Source organism: Nelumbo nucifera, chromosome 3, assembly GCF_055504915.1.
Source record: "Nelumbo nucifera cultivar China Antique chromosome 3, China Antique-T2T, whole genome shotgun sequence".
Taxonomy (NCBI): Eukaryota; Viridiplantae; Streptophyta; class Magnoliopsida; order Proteales; family Nelumbonaceae; genus Nelumbo; species Nelumbo nucifera.
This window is the reverse complement of record NC_142651.1, coordinates 19,688,222-19,704,792: the sequence shown is the minus strand read 5'-3', so window position 1 is coordinate 19,704,792 and position 16,571 is coordinate 19,688,222. Positions and strand designations below refer to the sequence as shown.

Genomic DNA, 16,571 nt, shown 5'->3' with positions numbered 1-16,571 from the left:
TTCTGATGACAAAGTTTTTCTTTGCATTGTTATCAAATATTACCAATCCCACGAAAATTACTAACTAAAGCTGATCAGTTATTTCTTCTAGCCAAGTGATAATATGAAGAAGTAAATAAATGAAATGTAGCGGGTCAAGTTGATTTGGGTTAGGTCTGACGGGTCGGGTCAAAATCCCCCCCCCGCCCTGCTTAAAATGGATAATTTAGTATGTGCTATTTAAACAGGAGAAAGCTTTGTGGTCTAACCAATATTGATTTGAAGGCAAATGAATTGCTGGACATTCTGGAAAGAGGAAAAAAAAGCTTAATAAATTTAAGTGTGTGGAAAATGGGCCCGGTACTGGGTCCGCTTCCAAGATAAAGCGCACAAGAACTATTGCACACATACACATTCTCCATGGTTTCCTGTTGGTTACGTCATTCATCAAACATGAATTTCTTACCGGAGGAGATTTACGAAACAACCCTCATACGAATAAATAAAATTGATCATCTTGAATGGTTCAGTTACCAAATTATCCCTTTAAATCAACCCGATAATTCATGTCTATACACATAAATTTCCTTAAGGCTATGTTTGATTTGAAGATAAGGAAAGACAGGAAAATGCAAGATTTGTAAACGTTTTCCTATCTTTTTCTTCCTTTTCCCTATATTTTCCTTCAAACCAAACATAACCTTGAGAGTAAAGAGAGTGTTTGTTTATTTCCTTTGGATGGGAATGGGACCCGATCTAGTAGGCGTAAACACGCTTTTATTCTAACAAACATCAAAAGTGGGTATTTTAGTAATTTAGCTTTTATAGTAAGCTTGCTTAGATCCTAGGGTCATATTTGAAAATTTAGCTTTTATAATTAAAAGGTATTTTAGTAATTTGAGCAAAAGTAACCCATTTGGTCGGAACTCGGAAACCAGGCACTATGCAATTCCAGTTGCCTCGCCTGGTCTCTCCTCTATAAGTATTAGCTACACATCATCAATTTCATTTCGTTGCACTTTGCAAAGCTACGAACAAAGAGCTAAGATGAGGCCTGTGAGTGCAACTACACATGCTCCAGCTACCGTTGCCACCGGTTTCCGGCGATGGAATTCTCCGATGCCCTACCTCTTTGCCGGCATAGCGGCCATGTTGGGCCTCATAGCATTGGCATTGCTTGTCTTGGTTTGCACCCACCGAAAGTCTTCAGACAACTCGTCCCAACAAACTGAGGAAAAACCAGCGAACCCCATCAGCTCACCGCCCGACACTGAGCCGAAGGTTGTTGTCGTCATGCCGGGAGAATACAAGCCGACGTTCATTGCCAAGCCCGTTTGTTCAACAAACGCTAGCGAACAAGTTTAAGTTCCTTCCGCTTACTGGCCTCGAACAAGGGGGCCTTCAGAAGATGATGAGGATTTTGTTTTTTTCAGAGATGCAAAATTTTAGTAGCTCTTCTTCTTCTTCTTCTTTTATCTTTATTTTTTCATTTCTTTTCTTTTCTTTCGTTCCTTCTTTCAAGCTTTTGCAGCTTCTGTTAGAGCTTTCCGGGAATATGTAAATAATGAATATCGTCATGATCTATAATCTTTCTTTATATGAAAATAAGCTCTGGTAACGACTGTTTATGTGTTTTCTTCCCCTGTTTTCTGGGGATCAATCGTCAGTATAATGAAAGCCTCTGATCTATACTTTATCAGCCAGTATAAAGAATGTAATGTATCGGGCTCTGTCTTACAGTATTTTCTCACTCAACTGTCTCAAGCGGGATGAAGCCATCATGGCCTCATTTTGGCACTTCCTATTCCTTTACTGCAACTCTCTCTCTCTCTCTCTCTCTCCAGACCGTCAAATTGATTATTAGGAAAAGGAAAACTCAGAGAAGTTAATTAAAGCAAGGTAATATGAGATCCACGAGGATACTAAACTGAGGACATGATGACATAAACAAAAGAAATTAAACAAACCTTGTGGAACACTTGCAACCAGACATTTGGGTCCATAACCCATTATGGATGTTTGATATTTATTTCCCTTGAAACATCCTCCAAAGGTAAGAAGAAGCTCATACTTATTCACTATTTTGCATTGGGAAAACCCAGAACTCAGAAGTTTGGTTGGTTTAGTAGTAGCCTCCCTTAAACCGCATTTTGCCCACAGATTTGGCATCAATCCACAGGATTCATCCCACCAGTATGGTGAGATTAAGAATTCTGAGGTGGGCTGAACAGTCATTCTCCCATTTTTTTTATGGAGTCAACCTTAGGATTTCCAAAAAAAATATAAAAAATGGAGCCCAATACACCATAAGAAAAAATTGGATTGCCCTTTAATGGGTGGATCCACCATCTGTAGGTAGGGCTGTAAACGGCAGGGTTGGATTCGGATGAATCCGATCCAAAATATTACCAGATTTCGGGATATCAGATTGGATTTTAATTTAATCTGATTTTGCTTCAGTTTTTTTAATAAAGAAAGAAATTTAAGAAAAAATAAAATATTAAGAACTTTTAATTTGTATATAATAAATTAATATAAATATGAAATGTTGAATTTATTATATATAAATTATATATTTTTGGGTTTGATTATGATAACAGAAAAACAAAATATGTGAAAAACTTACAGTCAATCAACTGGTATCATAAAAGAGGTGAACAATCACATGGTATTCATCAAAACTCATGGAGTGCTTTGATTGGTCAAAACTCTTCGAATACCTTTTATATTTATATATAATTATATATATATATATATATAAAAAAGAAATAAAATAAAAAAAAGTAAAAAAACACACTCGGATTTGAATCGGATCCTATGGGATGAAATCCACATCGAATGCAAGTGCACTAAAAAACTTGTTTCAATTCTCATAAGTTCCATGTGCACCCAAGTCTAATTTCAGCCCAAACCATCGATATCTATCATAATTGATTGTAAAACTAAAAGAAAAGTTTAGACCCTAGTTCCATGTACGTAACCTTTGCACTGTTAATGCTGCCCCGGGCACACCACAAAGGCAAACAATACACAGAAAAGTGAAATGTGATGTATTAGTTGATACATTTTATACATAGCATTAATTTATTATATAGTGGGAGTAGCTCCCCATGTTTGACAAATTAAAGAAGGAATGGGAACAGTGTTCCAATGTGGATTAGGTAAGTGGGCGCGGCGGCTTGGGGACGCAGAAGAGGTGTTTGATGAATTTACCCTGATCCAAAAGCTGAAATGTGGAAAAGCAACAATGTTTCATAATTCATATGCTGGAAAGTAAAAGAAAAGGTGTGGTTTTTATTAGGAACTTGGTCCCAAGGAAGTGGAACTCCACATCATCTTCTCCAGTGGAAGACCCATATAGTTATCAATATCCACATTTTTCTTGTTCATCTTCTTAGTGGAGTTTGATGGAATTTGACCCCAAATACCTCTCTCTCTCTCCCCTCTTAATGTGTCAAAAGAAGTAGATTACTTTCCTATTCATAATTTATTAAGGGGGGGGGGGGGGGGGGGGGTTACAGTCAAAACAGCATACATTCTTCAAACAAAACTTTTTACCCATGAAAATGCTTTCAATACAAGTCGACTCTGGAATTGTGGTTTTTGCCCGGCCACTTCTTAAATGCCTTTTAAGACATCCAGTGACCTTTTTTCTGAAGATTGTTATTTTATTGAGGAGGGTTCCATTAAACATCAAGTGTTTTTCCATCAATTTCTGAATGTCTTTTATCCTTATTTTAACTTAATACACCATTATCCATTCAAATTTCGAACAACATGATTCTAGGAGGCTAAATTTGAATCAAAGTGATAACACAGTAGAGTAAAAAAAAAATAGAATCGTTGTTCTTATATTATAAATTGGTAAGAAGGTACCTACTTGCTCAATTGACAAAGTCTCTAGCTGCTTGTGGCTGTGGAGACTTGAGATCAAATCCTTGGGCTGTAACTTGGGTTGAGCATTTCTTAAAATTTCAATGGGCCTTGGCCCTGAGGACTGGGCCTGATGCTTGTGTAAATTCTTCAAGTCAGGTACACTCCAAAGTCCAACTTTCGCCTCTACCAAATTATGCTCTCACCAGGTTGGGGTGGGGATTGTGGGCATTAAGGACTAGCCCATGAAAATAAAAAGAAAAAAAAAGTGCAAAATTTCAAATGGTATCCATTTAGGTCTAGACCCTTTGAAAGAAATTCCATCTTCTTCTTCTTTTCCGTTATTTCTTTGGGTCCTCCTTCTGAAACCAGGCAAAGGCACCCAGAACATTCAGTTAAGCTGGTTCAGTTCCTTTTGAGGCACTCCAGATAAGCTATTTAAAGAGGCTAACATGGACAGCCCAATAAATAATTGATTGATAGCCGAATAGCCTGTTTGGTCTCTCTTGATTTTTCACCAAATATAGGACTATAGGTCATCCACCTCAAAAAGCAAGAACCAGAAGCTTTAATTTGGATTGGTCCAATCCAATCCAGTCTATTATGAATTCATTACAGATGGATCAGGTTCAATTCAACCTGATGAATGCTTTGAATCATTCTTGCTGGTTTAATTTCATGTCTGGACCGTCCAATCTGTTCAAATTAGCTTTAATTTAGATTGGGCCAAACCCAAACCTGGTCTACTGACACCCATACTCTTTTCTTCTGTCTATGGACCCGATATTGGATTCAGTGCAATACAATAAATGCTCTAGACCATTAAGTCTGGACTAATCCAATTTAATATGTCTTGTTGGTCTGTCCAATCCATTTAAATTGATTGTACTTCGAAGGATCCAACCCAAACCCGGTCCATTGACACCCCTACATCCATGCTGGTTTTGGGAAGTTATTAATCAGCACAATTATTGGTAAAAATAAATAAAGAAATGAGGTGCATAACAAAGTATACAAGGTGTTAATGATCGTGTTGTGCTTTGTAGAGAAAGATTAGCACCAAGATGACCATGTAGTCCCTGTAAAGAAGGCTTAATAACCGTATTCTCAAAATACTGTCCAACCTAAAAGCTTAAGCAGTTAGATGAGATCCCCGATTAGGTTTTTATTCTTTAATATGCCCCCTTACCCAAAAAATCCCATCAGGCTTGAAGCATGGATAAGGACAGGTCCACCCATACCTTGTGCTAAATTTAATTACTTTTAATGGGACAACAACAATCAAACACCATACCACTTGGTCAAACAAGCACTTATACCTTTTCAAAGAACTGTTCAATATAAAAGCTTAAAATTCCTGAATGGTTTTTTATTCTCTAACACTTACTTATCTGTCCTCTTAAATATATTTGTTTGCACTACAAATCTCTGCTAGATACAAATTCTGCACCCAACTCAAATTCATATACCTTTGATTGTAACTATATGATTTACACTCCTAACTGATACAAACACCACCTTTTTAAATTCTATTTTGATATAAACTGGAAACCGTATCGTTTTACTTCATCTTTTACTCCTAAGACTGTGTTTGGTTGCAATGTAAATAAATTTGCATTAAGACATGAAGTAGAATAAAGTAAAACCCAAAACCAAATTAAATGAGAGTTTGTATTTTTTTTCATTTGCGCTCCCATGCAATTATACTAGTGCAAATAAAATTACACTGCAACTAAATACAGCCTAAGGCTTAGTTTAAAAGGAATACGAATATAAATATTGTAGGTATATACCGCTTACTCAGACCCTTAAAGAACACTCAGACATCAAGATTAACACCATAGAAGCATATGTGAGCATCTTGCAATTGACCCCCATGTCGCAATGAACTTATGACACACTGTCACCTCTGCGATGAACTTGCAATACACGAAGCAAAACCACGATAAACCCACGGTCCACCAAACTCAGTCAACACCAGTCCAAAGGACCCAAGCCCACCTGAGCGTGCGATGAAGCTACACCCGCTACAACGTGTGATGAAACTACGCCTGCTACACTCTTGACGATGGGTTAGAAGGGACATTAGGCCGAACCCATGGCGAGGCCCGCGTGTGCCCAGACGCACACAGACCCACGACAGCAAATAACCCTACGAGCCACCACGTGGAATCGATGAAGCACCAACCGCTGAATGTTGACGTCACCGTTGCTACATAGGATTAGTTATAACGCGCAAAAAGGGTAGTAGCACACGTTTGTAATGAAGGATCTCAAAGATAAAAAAGCCAGTCCTTGAAAAAATCCTCATGAGACACGTGGTGATACCCCAATAGCGCATCCAATAATTGATAGCGAATCAAATATTCCCTTCCCTAATACGGAGCAAATATCCTCATCTCCTACCTTTTAAGATTTCGGGATCCCCTCCATAAATAGGGATCCTCCTCGTATCAGAAATCATCCGATCCCAAACAATCTGTTACCTAGTACCTCCAAGATACACCCATTTCCAGCATCTTCAACCCAAAGATCTTCACTTCCCTGTTCATAAGACCCTTCTCTATCTTTCAAAGAGACCATTCCTCACCCCAGCCTTACCTTGCCTACAAATATATAAAGTGCAAAGCCCTATAATTTGAGACGTTACCCATCTCAATTATCTAGGGTCTTGATAGGGGTAGACTGAATGTGATTCTAACTTCTGACCTTTTTTTTTTTTTGCACAAAGTGATCGCTCTCAAACACTATCTAAACATATAACCGACCATGCATATATTGATTAACTATCCATCCATATCCATATATGACTAGAAGAAAAAACAACAATACGGATCCCTCTCAAGCAAATTCTGATAACAACATTCCACCGGCTGGTCGGCACATTTCTATGAAGATGGTCTATTCTTAAGATGATCGATCAACAACAGTGATCAATGGGTAGTCCGGACAAGGCAACAGCAGTGATCAATGGGTCAAAAGCTCGACCACATAACCACAGTCCATCGAAGGCATCTCCATGAAATTAAAAGATTCCAATATGGACCAAGATTAGAGTAGATATCATCATCAATAGATGGTTTTCCCCTTAAAATTGATCTAAAATCTCATTATCAATCATTATCAATATTACTATTACCAACACTGGATCATCACGGGATCTTATGGAATAATTGCTGGAATTATAGGTAAACCATACCTATCTATCAGCTAGCAGTCTTTGTTGCTTGGCCATGGAATAGACACGATACCCATTCTCTGAATCCATGCATGTGCAAAAGATGCTTTAACATTTCTCCATTTTTGCAGCTCAACTTAACCAAGATGTTCAATGTCTTGTTCCATCTCCCGAGTATTAGTTTCTTGGGTTCAGAGTTCAAGTTGAAACCCAGAAAAAAAAAATACTGAAAATTTTGCACTTCCGATCTCCATGCAATATGGCAATATGGATCAAAGTCATCTAACAGATTTGAGACGTATGCAAAGAATGCACCTTGCAAGAACCTGGCTGTGTTTGGTTGCAGTGCAATTTTAATATTTGCACTAGTATATATGCATGGGAATGCAAATTTTGATTTAACTTCGGTTTGGGTTTTACTTTACTCTGCTTCAGGTCTTATTTTGCTTCATTTGTATTGCAATCAAATACAACAAGATAAAATATGAAACAAAAATAAATCAGATTTGTGCCCAAATCAATTGCACTATCATATATCCTTTTATTGTATTTGAAAATACTGATTATCTAAAGATTGAAAACATTTATACATGCAAATCCAGGTTAGATGGATTAATCATGGTGCAGATTTAACACTAAAAGTTGACTGCAAGCATTCCCCAAATTTAAAATAAGGCTGCGTTTGGTTGCAGCGCAATTTTATTTGCATTACTACAAATGTATGGGAATGCAAATGAAAAAAATGCAAATTCTCGTTTAATTTTATTTTGGGTTTTATTTTATTCTGCTTCGGATATTGATTTACTTCATTTATACTGCAATCGAATAAATTAAAATAAGCTAAAAATTAAAATAAAAATAGATAAAAAAATTACACTCAAATCATTTGCACTATTATAGTTTTGCATCAGTGCACATTTATTTGCATTGCAACCAAGCACGACATAAAGAACAAATTTTGATTTACTCATTTAATTATGGGGTGTTCACCAAGGTTTCTGTTTTTCTTTTTAGGTGTTTTTTCAAGAAAGAAATCATTTTGTTGCACAGTTTCTCATGAAGATGGAAATATCATATATAATAAAACATTATTTTTGGTTGCGGCCTATTTCTATTTTTTCTTCCCAGGCATTCAGAAATATAAGTGAAATGGATCCCCGTGAAATTCTTTCTAATGATTTCCTACTCACACCCACCTCACAGTATATGCAGTCATGCATTGTAAACATTTCTCCAAGAATAAAAGCATACAGATACAATAAGTACAAGAGATATTCCTAATGTGCGACTATAACGAGAAGATTTGGTGAGGTGGAAATCTGAACCCTTTCAGGGGGCGTTCTTTTTTTGTATTTTGAGAGGGTGGAAAGTTAGTTAATAGGATTTTGATTCCCCTTAGACCTGTTCACGGGCCAGGTTTGGGCTGGGATTTTCCTTTACATTTATACTGGTAAGTGATTTACCAAAAAACGAATGGAGCCTTAGAAGTAGCTTTTAAATTTTTTCAATGTTAAGGTACAGTCATTAATGGATCACTTCAAAATGGAAATGAAATCAACACAGTGAAACAAGAACAAGTTTGTGGTGTTTTTCAGTGATTCCAACTTTCGAATCAATGAAAGTGAGACAAGACTAGTTTTTGAGTGATTCCAACTTTTGGAATCAATAAAATCAGAATCACTGACGTTGGCAAAAACCCTCTTAATTATGTAACCTAGATATTATGACCACCCAAGTAGGGCTGTCAATTGGACTGGATTTGATCCAATCTGGTCCAGTCCAACATTGGTCCATTTACAAATGGACTGGACCAAATCCGGTCCAAACCCCATACAAACCGGATCCAGTCCAGTCCAATTGAAATGCAAATAGACTGGATTGGACCCAATCCAATCCAAATTAAATGTTTTCCTCAAAAACTGCTTTCCATACTTAAAAATCAACATAAAAGGATATGATTTCATTTCACACAAACAGTTTACTGCGTCATCTGGTCTGATTTGAAAGCCATTAACGTCATCTGAAAGCCATTAAAAGTCAACATAAAAGGATATGATTTCATTTCACACAAGCAGTTTACTGCATCATCTACCGGTTTAGTTGTGGGTCACTACCATTAACGTCTCAATAAACCTTCTCATCTCTATGGCTCTATAGTAATCAATTATCAGGGATGATACCAGAATCTATTGGGAATTGTACTAAATTGGAAGAACTCTATCGTACTGAGAACCAGTTAGTTGGAGTTTTGCCTAAGAGCCTAAACAATCTTCAGTTCCTTGCTTACTTGGATGTCAGTTCGAACAGACTTGAGGGCAAAATAAAGTTGGGGGGTTCAGGTAGTTGCAGGAATTTGCAAGAGTTGGTCTTGACTTATAATCAATTTGATGGAGAAATACCATCAGGCTTGGGCAATTGCAGTGGCTTAAGATTCTTGCAACTCTGGGTAATAAATTAATGGGTCAGATCCCCTCTTCCTTTGGATTACTAACTAAATTGGAGCTACTTTACCTCAATGAGAACTCTTTGTCAGGGGTAATTCCACCAGAGATTGGGACTTGTAGTTCCTTGAAGGAATTACTCTTGTAGAAAAACCAACTCGAAGGCAAAGTTCCAAGTGAGTTGGGATCTTTGAGTAAACTAGAGGAACTTGCATTGTTTACAAATAGATTGACTGGAGAGATTCCATAAGCATTTGGAAGATTCCAACCCTCAGATATCTCTATGTCTATCAGAACAATTTGTTTGGGAAATTACCTATAGAGATTCCAACCCTCAATATCAGTGATGATGAGGCAGAAAAGGGCCCTAATGCCGCAGAGGCCTTGAGGGCTCAGGTGAATGCTGAAGAAAAAGATGAGCAGACTTCAAGTTCAACTGGGAGCAATGAGAACAACAGTGAGAGTGGGAGTGGGAGCAGTAGCAGTGACAATGAAGCAGGTGATGAAGATTCAGTCAATTCAATCTGAAATATCAAAGTAAGGTGGGGTTAACTTTTATTTAAACACCCCAAATAACAGGTCTTAAGATACAACAAAAACAAAAATATGCTCTGCAATCGGTCAAAGAGAAAAACAGAAAAAACAAGTAAAATGTTCCTCCATGTTAGGGAGCATATTTGGGTCATGCAGGAATATTTGTGCAAGGTGCTTTAGTGATTTTTACCTGCGTTTGTATGGTCTCCAAACTCCTATTAATATTAGCTCTGGCATGTAGAATTTGACGTAGAGCAGTAGTCCACTACAGCCAATTCCTCATATACCATCACATGGCTGATATCTACTTCCACAGGCTCTCTAATGAGAGCAACCCTTTAGAGCTTTTTTCTATTCTATATACTTGTCAACACATGAACTTACCTTAGAGATCAAGTTTAGGACATCATATGCATAGACTTCACTTAAAATGAAAGAGTAAAATGCCCAAATTGAAAAAACAAATTTAACATCTAAAAGTATAGGCATCAAAGGCCAAAATATAAACAAGAAAATCAATTATTTTAGGCAAAAAAAACTTAAAATCTAATCAGTGATGATATTTTTTTATTAGGTATGTTAAAAAACAAATTTATTGTTCATGGTCCAATAAGTGAAGTGGGTTTTTCAATTACGTATCCAACCTAATTTATTGTCCTAAAAGAAATAGAAAGCATTACCCAAATGATCAAACCTGGTAATCCCAAACAATAGTTAAATATATGTACAGGGTCAGATAACTATGAATATAGTTGGACAAATGACAATGGCTCAAATGTAGGGGAGAGAGAGAGAGAGAACATGGCATCAGGCATGGTGAAATAACAAAATCAGGTGATCAAACGAAATATCACCGTTCGCCAGCAAGACTGAGGATGGAGCTATGGAGGCGCAGAGGCGCTGAACCCTAGCCTTCGAAAGCTTCCACATTTGATGCTTCAAAGTTCAAACGAAAATGAACATTGAACAGATCATTCGAACTAGTGGCTTTGTCCACTTTCGGTCCATTCTATGAATAGACTATTCATGTTTGGACCGGTCCACGTCCATATCATTTTTAGGACCATCCAGTCCATCCATATCACTTCCGATTCAGACGGTGTCCAACCCGAAACCGGTCCATTGACACCCCTACACCCAAGAAAGGGCCTTCTTTGCCCAATTGTAAGGTTGTGGTATTGACTGGTTGGTTGCATCAAATTAAAGTCAAAATTAGAACTCTTTACTGACTCTCTTCGAAGAAGAAATGCATCAAAATTTATCATAACAAAGCCGATTGTATTCTAGCTAAGATGGTTCAATATTTAAGTTTGTTCTCGTGCTTTTGGAGAATTTCTGAGGTCCAAGCGTAGCCTTCTAATCCCCAATTAATTATTTCCAACCCCCAACATCCAGTCTTCTAACCAAAATAATAGGTCTATATATTTGTGATTTAAATGTAGGCAGGGGCTATGGTGCATATGAGTACTGCACCATGAAGAAAAAAAATTTGAAGCAATAATAAAGCAACTGCCACAATTGAGTGTTAATTTAATATTGTTAAAGTCTTTAATAGTAAGTATATTTTATGACAGTTAAAAAATAAATAGATAATGTGATATCTTTAACATGATTGATTGAAAATTTTATTTAACGATTCATTAAATATTCAAAATACATCATACTTGAATTCTTAAATACAATATCTTATAGATCAAAGTGTTAGGCATAGGAGCGGAGCCAGGGGGTGGCGGAGGGGAGCCATGGCCCCCCTATGCCTTCAAAGTTCCCTTTAAATTTATTTAAGTTTCATTTGTATTTTACCCTCTTTATTCATGTTTTCTAACTTTTGGCCCCCCTATCCATGTTTTCTAGGTTTTTGCCCCCCTCAATATAAAATCCTAACTCCGCCCCTAGGCAATCAAGAAATAATATATCTAAAAAAAAGAGGGTTTGATAAAGATGCATAGGCCATGTTTAGGAGTCATTAAAAATAAGTGCTTATTTGGACGAGGACCACACCATTAAGCACTTATTAGTGTTTGGGAAATAAGCTTGAAATAAGTGCTTATCTTAAAAATAAGGGCTTATTTTTTAAGCCCAAATTTTCAGCTTTTTTTAAGTGCCCATACAATAAGCGTTTATTCATTTTTTCTCCCATAATTGTCCCCAGTGAATTTTTAGAATACCAATTATAACCCTTTTACAAAGGCACTTTTATAAAAGTAATTTTATGAAAGTAAAGTATTTTTACGAAAGCATTTTTGTGAAAGTACTTTTACAAAAGCACTCTTATAAAAGTACTTTTATGGAAGTACTTTTACGAAAGCACTTTTATAAAAATACTTTTATGAAAGCACCTTTGTGAAAGTACTTTTACGAAAGCACTTTTACAAGAGTACTTTTACAAAAGCACTTTTATAAGAGTACTTTTACGGAAGTACTTTTATAGAAGCACTTTTATAAATGTATTTTAAGGAAGTGCTTTTATCAAAGTACTTTTATGAAAGCACTTTTGTATACGTACTTTTATAAAAGCACTTCTATCAAAGTACTTTTATTCATTTACTTTGGATTGGATGTTTTGAAAATGTGAAAGAAAATGAAGGATAAAAGAGCCACAATTGCTTATTTAAGTGCTTATTGCCAAATGCAAAATAGTGCTTATTCGAATAAGCACCTGTTTTTAAGCTGTTATTTTTAACATAAGCACTCCCAAACATGGCCTTAAGCTGAAATGGATGAATAAAAAATAGTAGAAAGGATAAATTCAGAAATGAAGTCATTTGAAGAATTAAGGAAATAAAACAAGAGAAAATACATTTAAATAGTTTAGTCATATCCATAGAAACCACCTACAACACCTCTAAAAAAAAGTGATTGGATACAAGTTGAAGGGGCTAAAATGGCCAAGTGGGCAGACCAAAAGAGATATGAATAAGTGAGCACGATTTAACAATAGATGTGACATCAAACACAATAGAATGACATCGAAAAGATGATTCATGTAGCGGGATCCATATGATTAAGACACGGCTTAGATGATGATAGTAGATGCTTTGGCGGATTAAGTAACATTTTCTTAAATACTGTGGTCCAACTTAGGCCCACTAACAGTCAGTGGGTTGTGGGGCATGAGAAGCATAGGCTATTGTGGGGGGTGGGGGGTGGGGAGGTGACAAATTGACCGACTCTATTAGTTATTGGTCCAGGGTTAAGATGGTGACAATGAAGCTGAAACATTGGTTAGCTCCAACCCAACCATAGAAGGCCCCAATCACTGGGATCCAATTCCCCATTAGAGGGTGTTCAACAAACAGTTTAGATCAGCTAGGTACGACGTTGTAAGCATGTTAAATGAGTATTTAGAAATTTTTTTGACACCTATCTGTCCCTTAAAATATTCCCAGCCTATCCTTGAAAAAAATTAACACCCACTTATCAAAATATTTATTAAGTGTTCGTTTAACGCGTTTTTTATTCTGCTTACTAGATCCCATCCCTTCAACAAAATGGTTAGTTTTATTTTTGAGAACCACCCGAAAAATTTAGTGCATTTGTTTTCCTCTCTCCCCTCAGCTCATTCTACCAATCTCTCTTCTTCTCGGCACTCAACTAGCATTTATAATTCAATTAAATTAACCATTCTGGACCAGACTTTGGTCATGTCTTCTATTCACCAATCCACATCAACTATCAACCTATGGCGGATAGCTCAAATATAGTAGTTGGGCTCTCTCTCTCTCTCTCACTCTCATACACAAACATACATTCTCATCCACGAGAACATGCAAATACAGTGCCCGAGGTTCCTACTAGATGAAGACGAATCTCCATGCATATAAGGTTAGTTCAGTTGATATGGATGGAAGCAAGTGGGCCTCGTAACTAAGGAGGCCAGCAAACCAAGTGATGACCATATAATGCAAAGTCTAGGGTGAATTTGGAGAAAGACAGACGACAGAGATGGAAGCTTAAAAGCAAACAAACACGTCAGAAAGAATAACCAGAATGCTGACAAAGAAGACTCTTTGCACCATGTGGGTAGTCTCAACTCTCAACTCTCAAGTGATTGAGGATTTTGTTCTTCCTCTTTTATCTTTTGTTTCTTTAGACACAAGAATTCATCTTAGAACTTGCTTGCTCCATGTTGGGGATATGACAATTCAGTGCCATATTTGCTTTGTCCATACTTGTTGTATATTATTTCAAGTTACTGTTTTCTGACCTGCCTAGGAGGACATTTCTCAACCTGTATTCTGTCCTTCTTAGGAGGACATTTGTCAACCTCATGGCTATCTTCTCTTTAATTTGTGTAAGAGGGGTAGAGTGAAAAATACATATTTTTCTGCTGATACTGCTTAATTAGTTAAAGCATGAGCCACATATACAAAACGGGGGAGAGTGAAAATATTTTGTTGCCCTGAAATTAGGGGTGCAACTTGAGTCGAGTTGGGCTGGGAATTTGTTAAGTTTTTAATGAGTCCAAACCCTTATCAAGCCTGATATTTAAAATCTTTAAATTGGGCAACTCAACTTGTAACCCTAACTGAAATATAAGATTTATGATGTGGAAAGATATAATATTGGAAGAGTTTTGATCAATCAAAATCTATCCATGAATTTTAATCAATTCCATCTGATTGGTTAACATGTTTATGATATACTAGCTGATTGGTCACAAAATTTTCAGATATCCTGTTTTTCCACAATCGAAATTGGACCTTTAACAAAAAATACCTAAAATTTCTCAGGCCATTACCCAATGTTGATCATGGCTATATAGGGTCTTGTGATGGGTGACCTAGGTGCAGAATTACAGACCTAATCCTTTGCACAATGCAAACTTTATAAGACATGTTAATTCTGAATCAGGTTATGAAAAAAGCAGTGAACCCATGCAAGTTCTTGTAGAGTCGAGTGCGAATCCAAGCCTAGTTGTATCCCCAGGATATATAATGCTATCAGATTTCTTATATTGTGGGCTTCTCTGCTAATCCTAAGCCTATTATGTAGGAGATTACCATCTGGCGCTGTCTATATGTTGGGAACCACCTATATATATATATACCTATAGCCCTCTTGTAGATGGTAAATAAAGATTATCATAAACTTTCTAAAACCTCCCTCAGAGCAGTATTTAGTATATCCGTAAATTTTGTTAAAAACACTCTCAACTTTCCATCTCTCTTTCTGTCTAAACATAGCCTTATAGAAAGTCAATTAATTGACAACATAAGAAATGAAATAACTGGTATACCCATCTTCATAGTATATTATGCATAGACAAATTTCAGGAAAATTATCTAAAATCTCCCTGGTTTTACTGACAATGTGGGTCAGCTTGGGAGGGTTGGCTGAATTGCTTTGGAAAATTAACTTGTTGCCTGTTTAGGAGGGTTTTAATGCAGTAGCTTCTCGTGTTACATGAGCTGAGAAACTCGGAAATCTGTGAAGCCATGTTTGATAAAAAGTCAAAATGTTCAAAATTTGACTTTTCGGTGAAGCTATCTTAGGTGGTTTCTCCAAAATGATACAGTCAATGTAGCTCAATCAATATAGAAGCCTTCCCAAATGGGCCCTAATTAAAGAAGTTTCACAAAAACACAGCTGTTTTGGACCTTAGGTATTTTTCACTAAACATTATTTATAGGCTGTTCAGCTGAGGCCTATCTTACATAGCCAAAAGCAGCCACATGAAAGCTTCCTCAGGCGAGCAAAAGTTTACCCAACTTTTAGATAACTCTAAGTTGGGGTGGACATGAATCGGGTTTTTCACAAGTTATTGAAGCTTGACTTGTGAAAAGTTAGATTTAGCTCAATCTAAACTGGATTTTAAGTTGAGCTCAAACCCAATAAAGCTCGATTCATGAGATTCACAAGCTTAATCAAGCTTTTATTTTTTATAAATAAGAAATAAAAATATTATATATGCATATATATAATATTTTTATTTTTTTATATGTATAATAATAACTAGTTTTTATAATTCTTAATTTTTGTGTAAAATAAAAAATGTTTTTATATGTATAGTTTTTATTTTATAAGAAATTTGACTCACAGTTGAGCTTGAGCCAAGTTGAGCTCAAACTTACAAACTTTTGAGTCTAGCCGAATTCCAGTTTGAGCTCAAGTCTCATAGTTTTTTGATGAACCGAGCTCAAATAATCAGATATTTGGCTCAGCTCAAATCCACCCCTAATTCTAAGAACTCTCTATCAGAAGTTTTGTGAAAGAAGTATCTCTTGAATAAAAGTTGCCATCTGGTCTCATGATAAAGTAGTGCATCTGATCTGACTGCAAATAATATTTTTCTAAATGATAAAAATTATCTCGACCCATCACTTGAATGATTTCATCTAAATTTAATATGACAAAAATACCCATAAAATATGCTAATAAATCTCTTTCTTTCCAATAAAGGGTATAATCACAATCGATCGAAGACAATATATGTACAATTTAGGGGAACTAGAATTACTGCAAATATCAACACTGATCGAAAGATGTTAGTTGAAAGTGCCTAAGTTCAATTCTTTTCTCTCTTTATTTCTTCTTTCTGCAAATATCAACACTGATCTATACTG

General features: G+C 36.3%; 1 protein-coding gene and 1 long non-coding RNA gene across 2 annotated transcripts; one reads left to right on the top strand and one right to left on the bottom strand.

The window, feature by feature from the left end:
* The first annotated feature begins 969 nt into the window (after positions 1–969).
* Positions 970–1,587, top strand: LOC104600441 (protein GLUTAMINE DUMPER 6-like). The gene has a single exon (XM_010263364.3). The coding sequence runs from the start codon at positions 1,027–1,029 to the stop codon at positions 1,342–1,344; it is 318 nt and encodes a 105-aa protein (XP_010261666.1). The 5' UTR covers positions 970–1,026; the 3' UTR covers positions 1,345–1,587.
* A 3,905-nt stretch (positions 1,588–5,492) lies between these two features.
* LOC148800998 (uncharacterized) lies at positions 5,493–10,925 on the bottom strand. The gene is made up of 2 exons (XR_016084289.1): positions 10,196–10,925; positions 5,493–9,995 (listed from the first exon to the last, which is right to left on the bottom strand). It is a non-coding gene; the product is annotated as an uncharacterized LOC148800998 (long non-coding RNA).
* Positions 10,926–16,571: the final 5,646 nt, after the last annotated feature.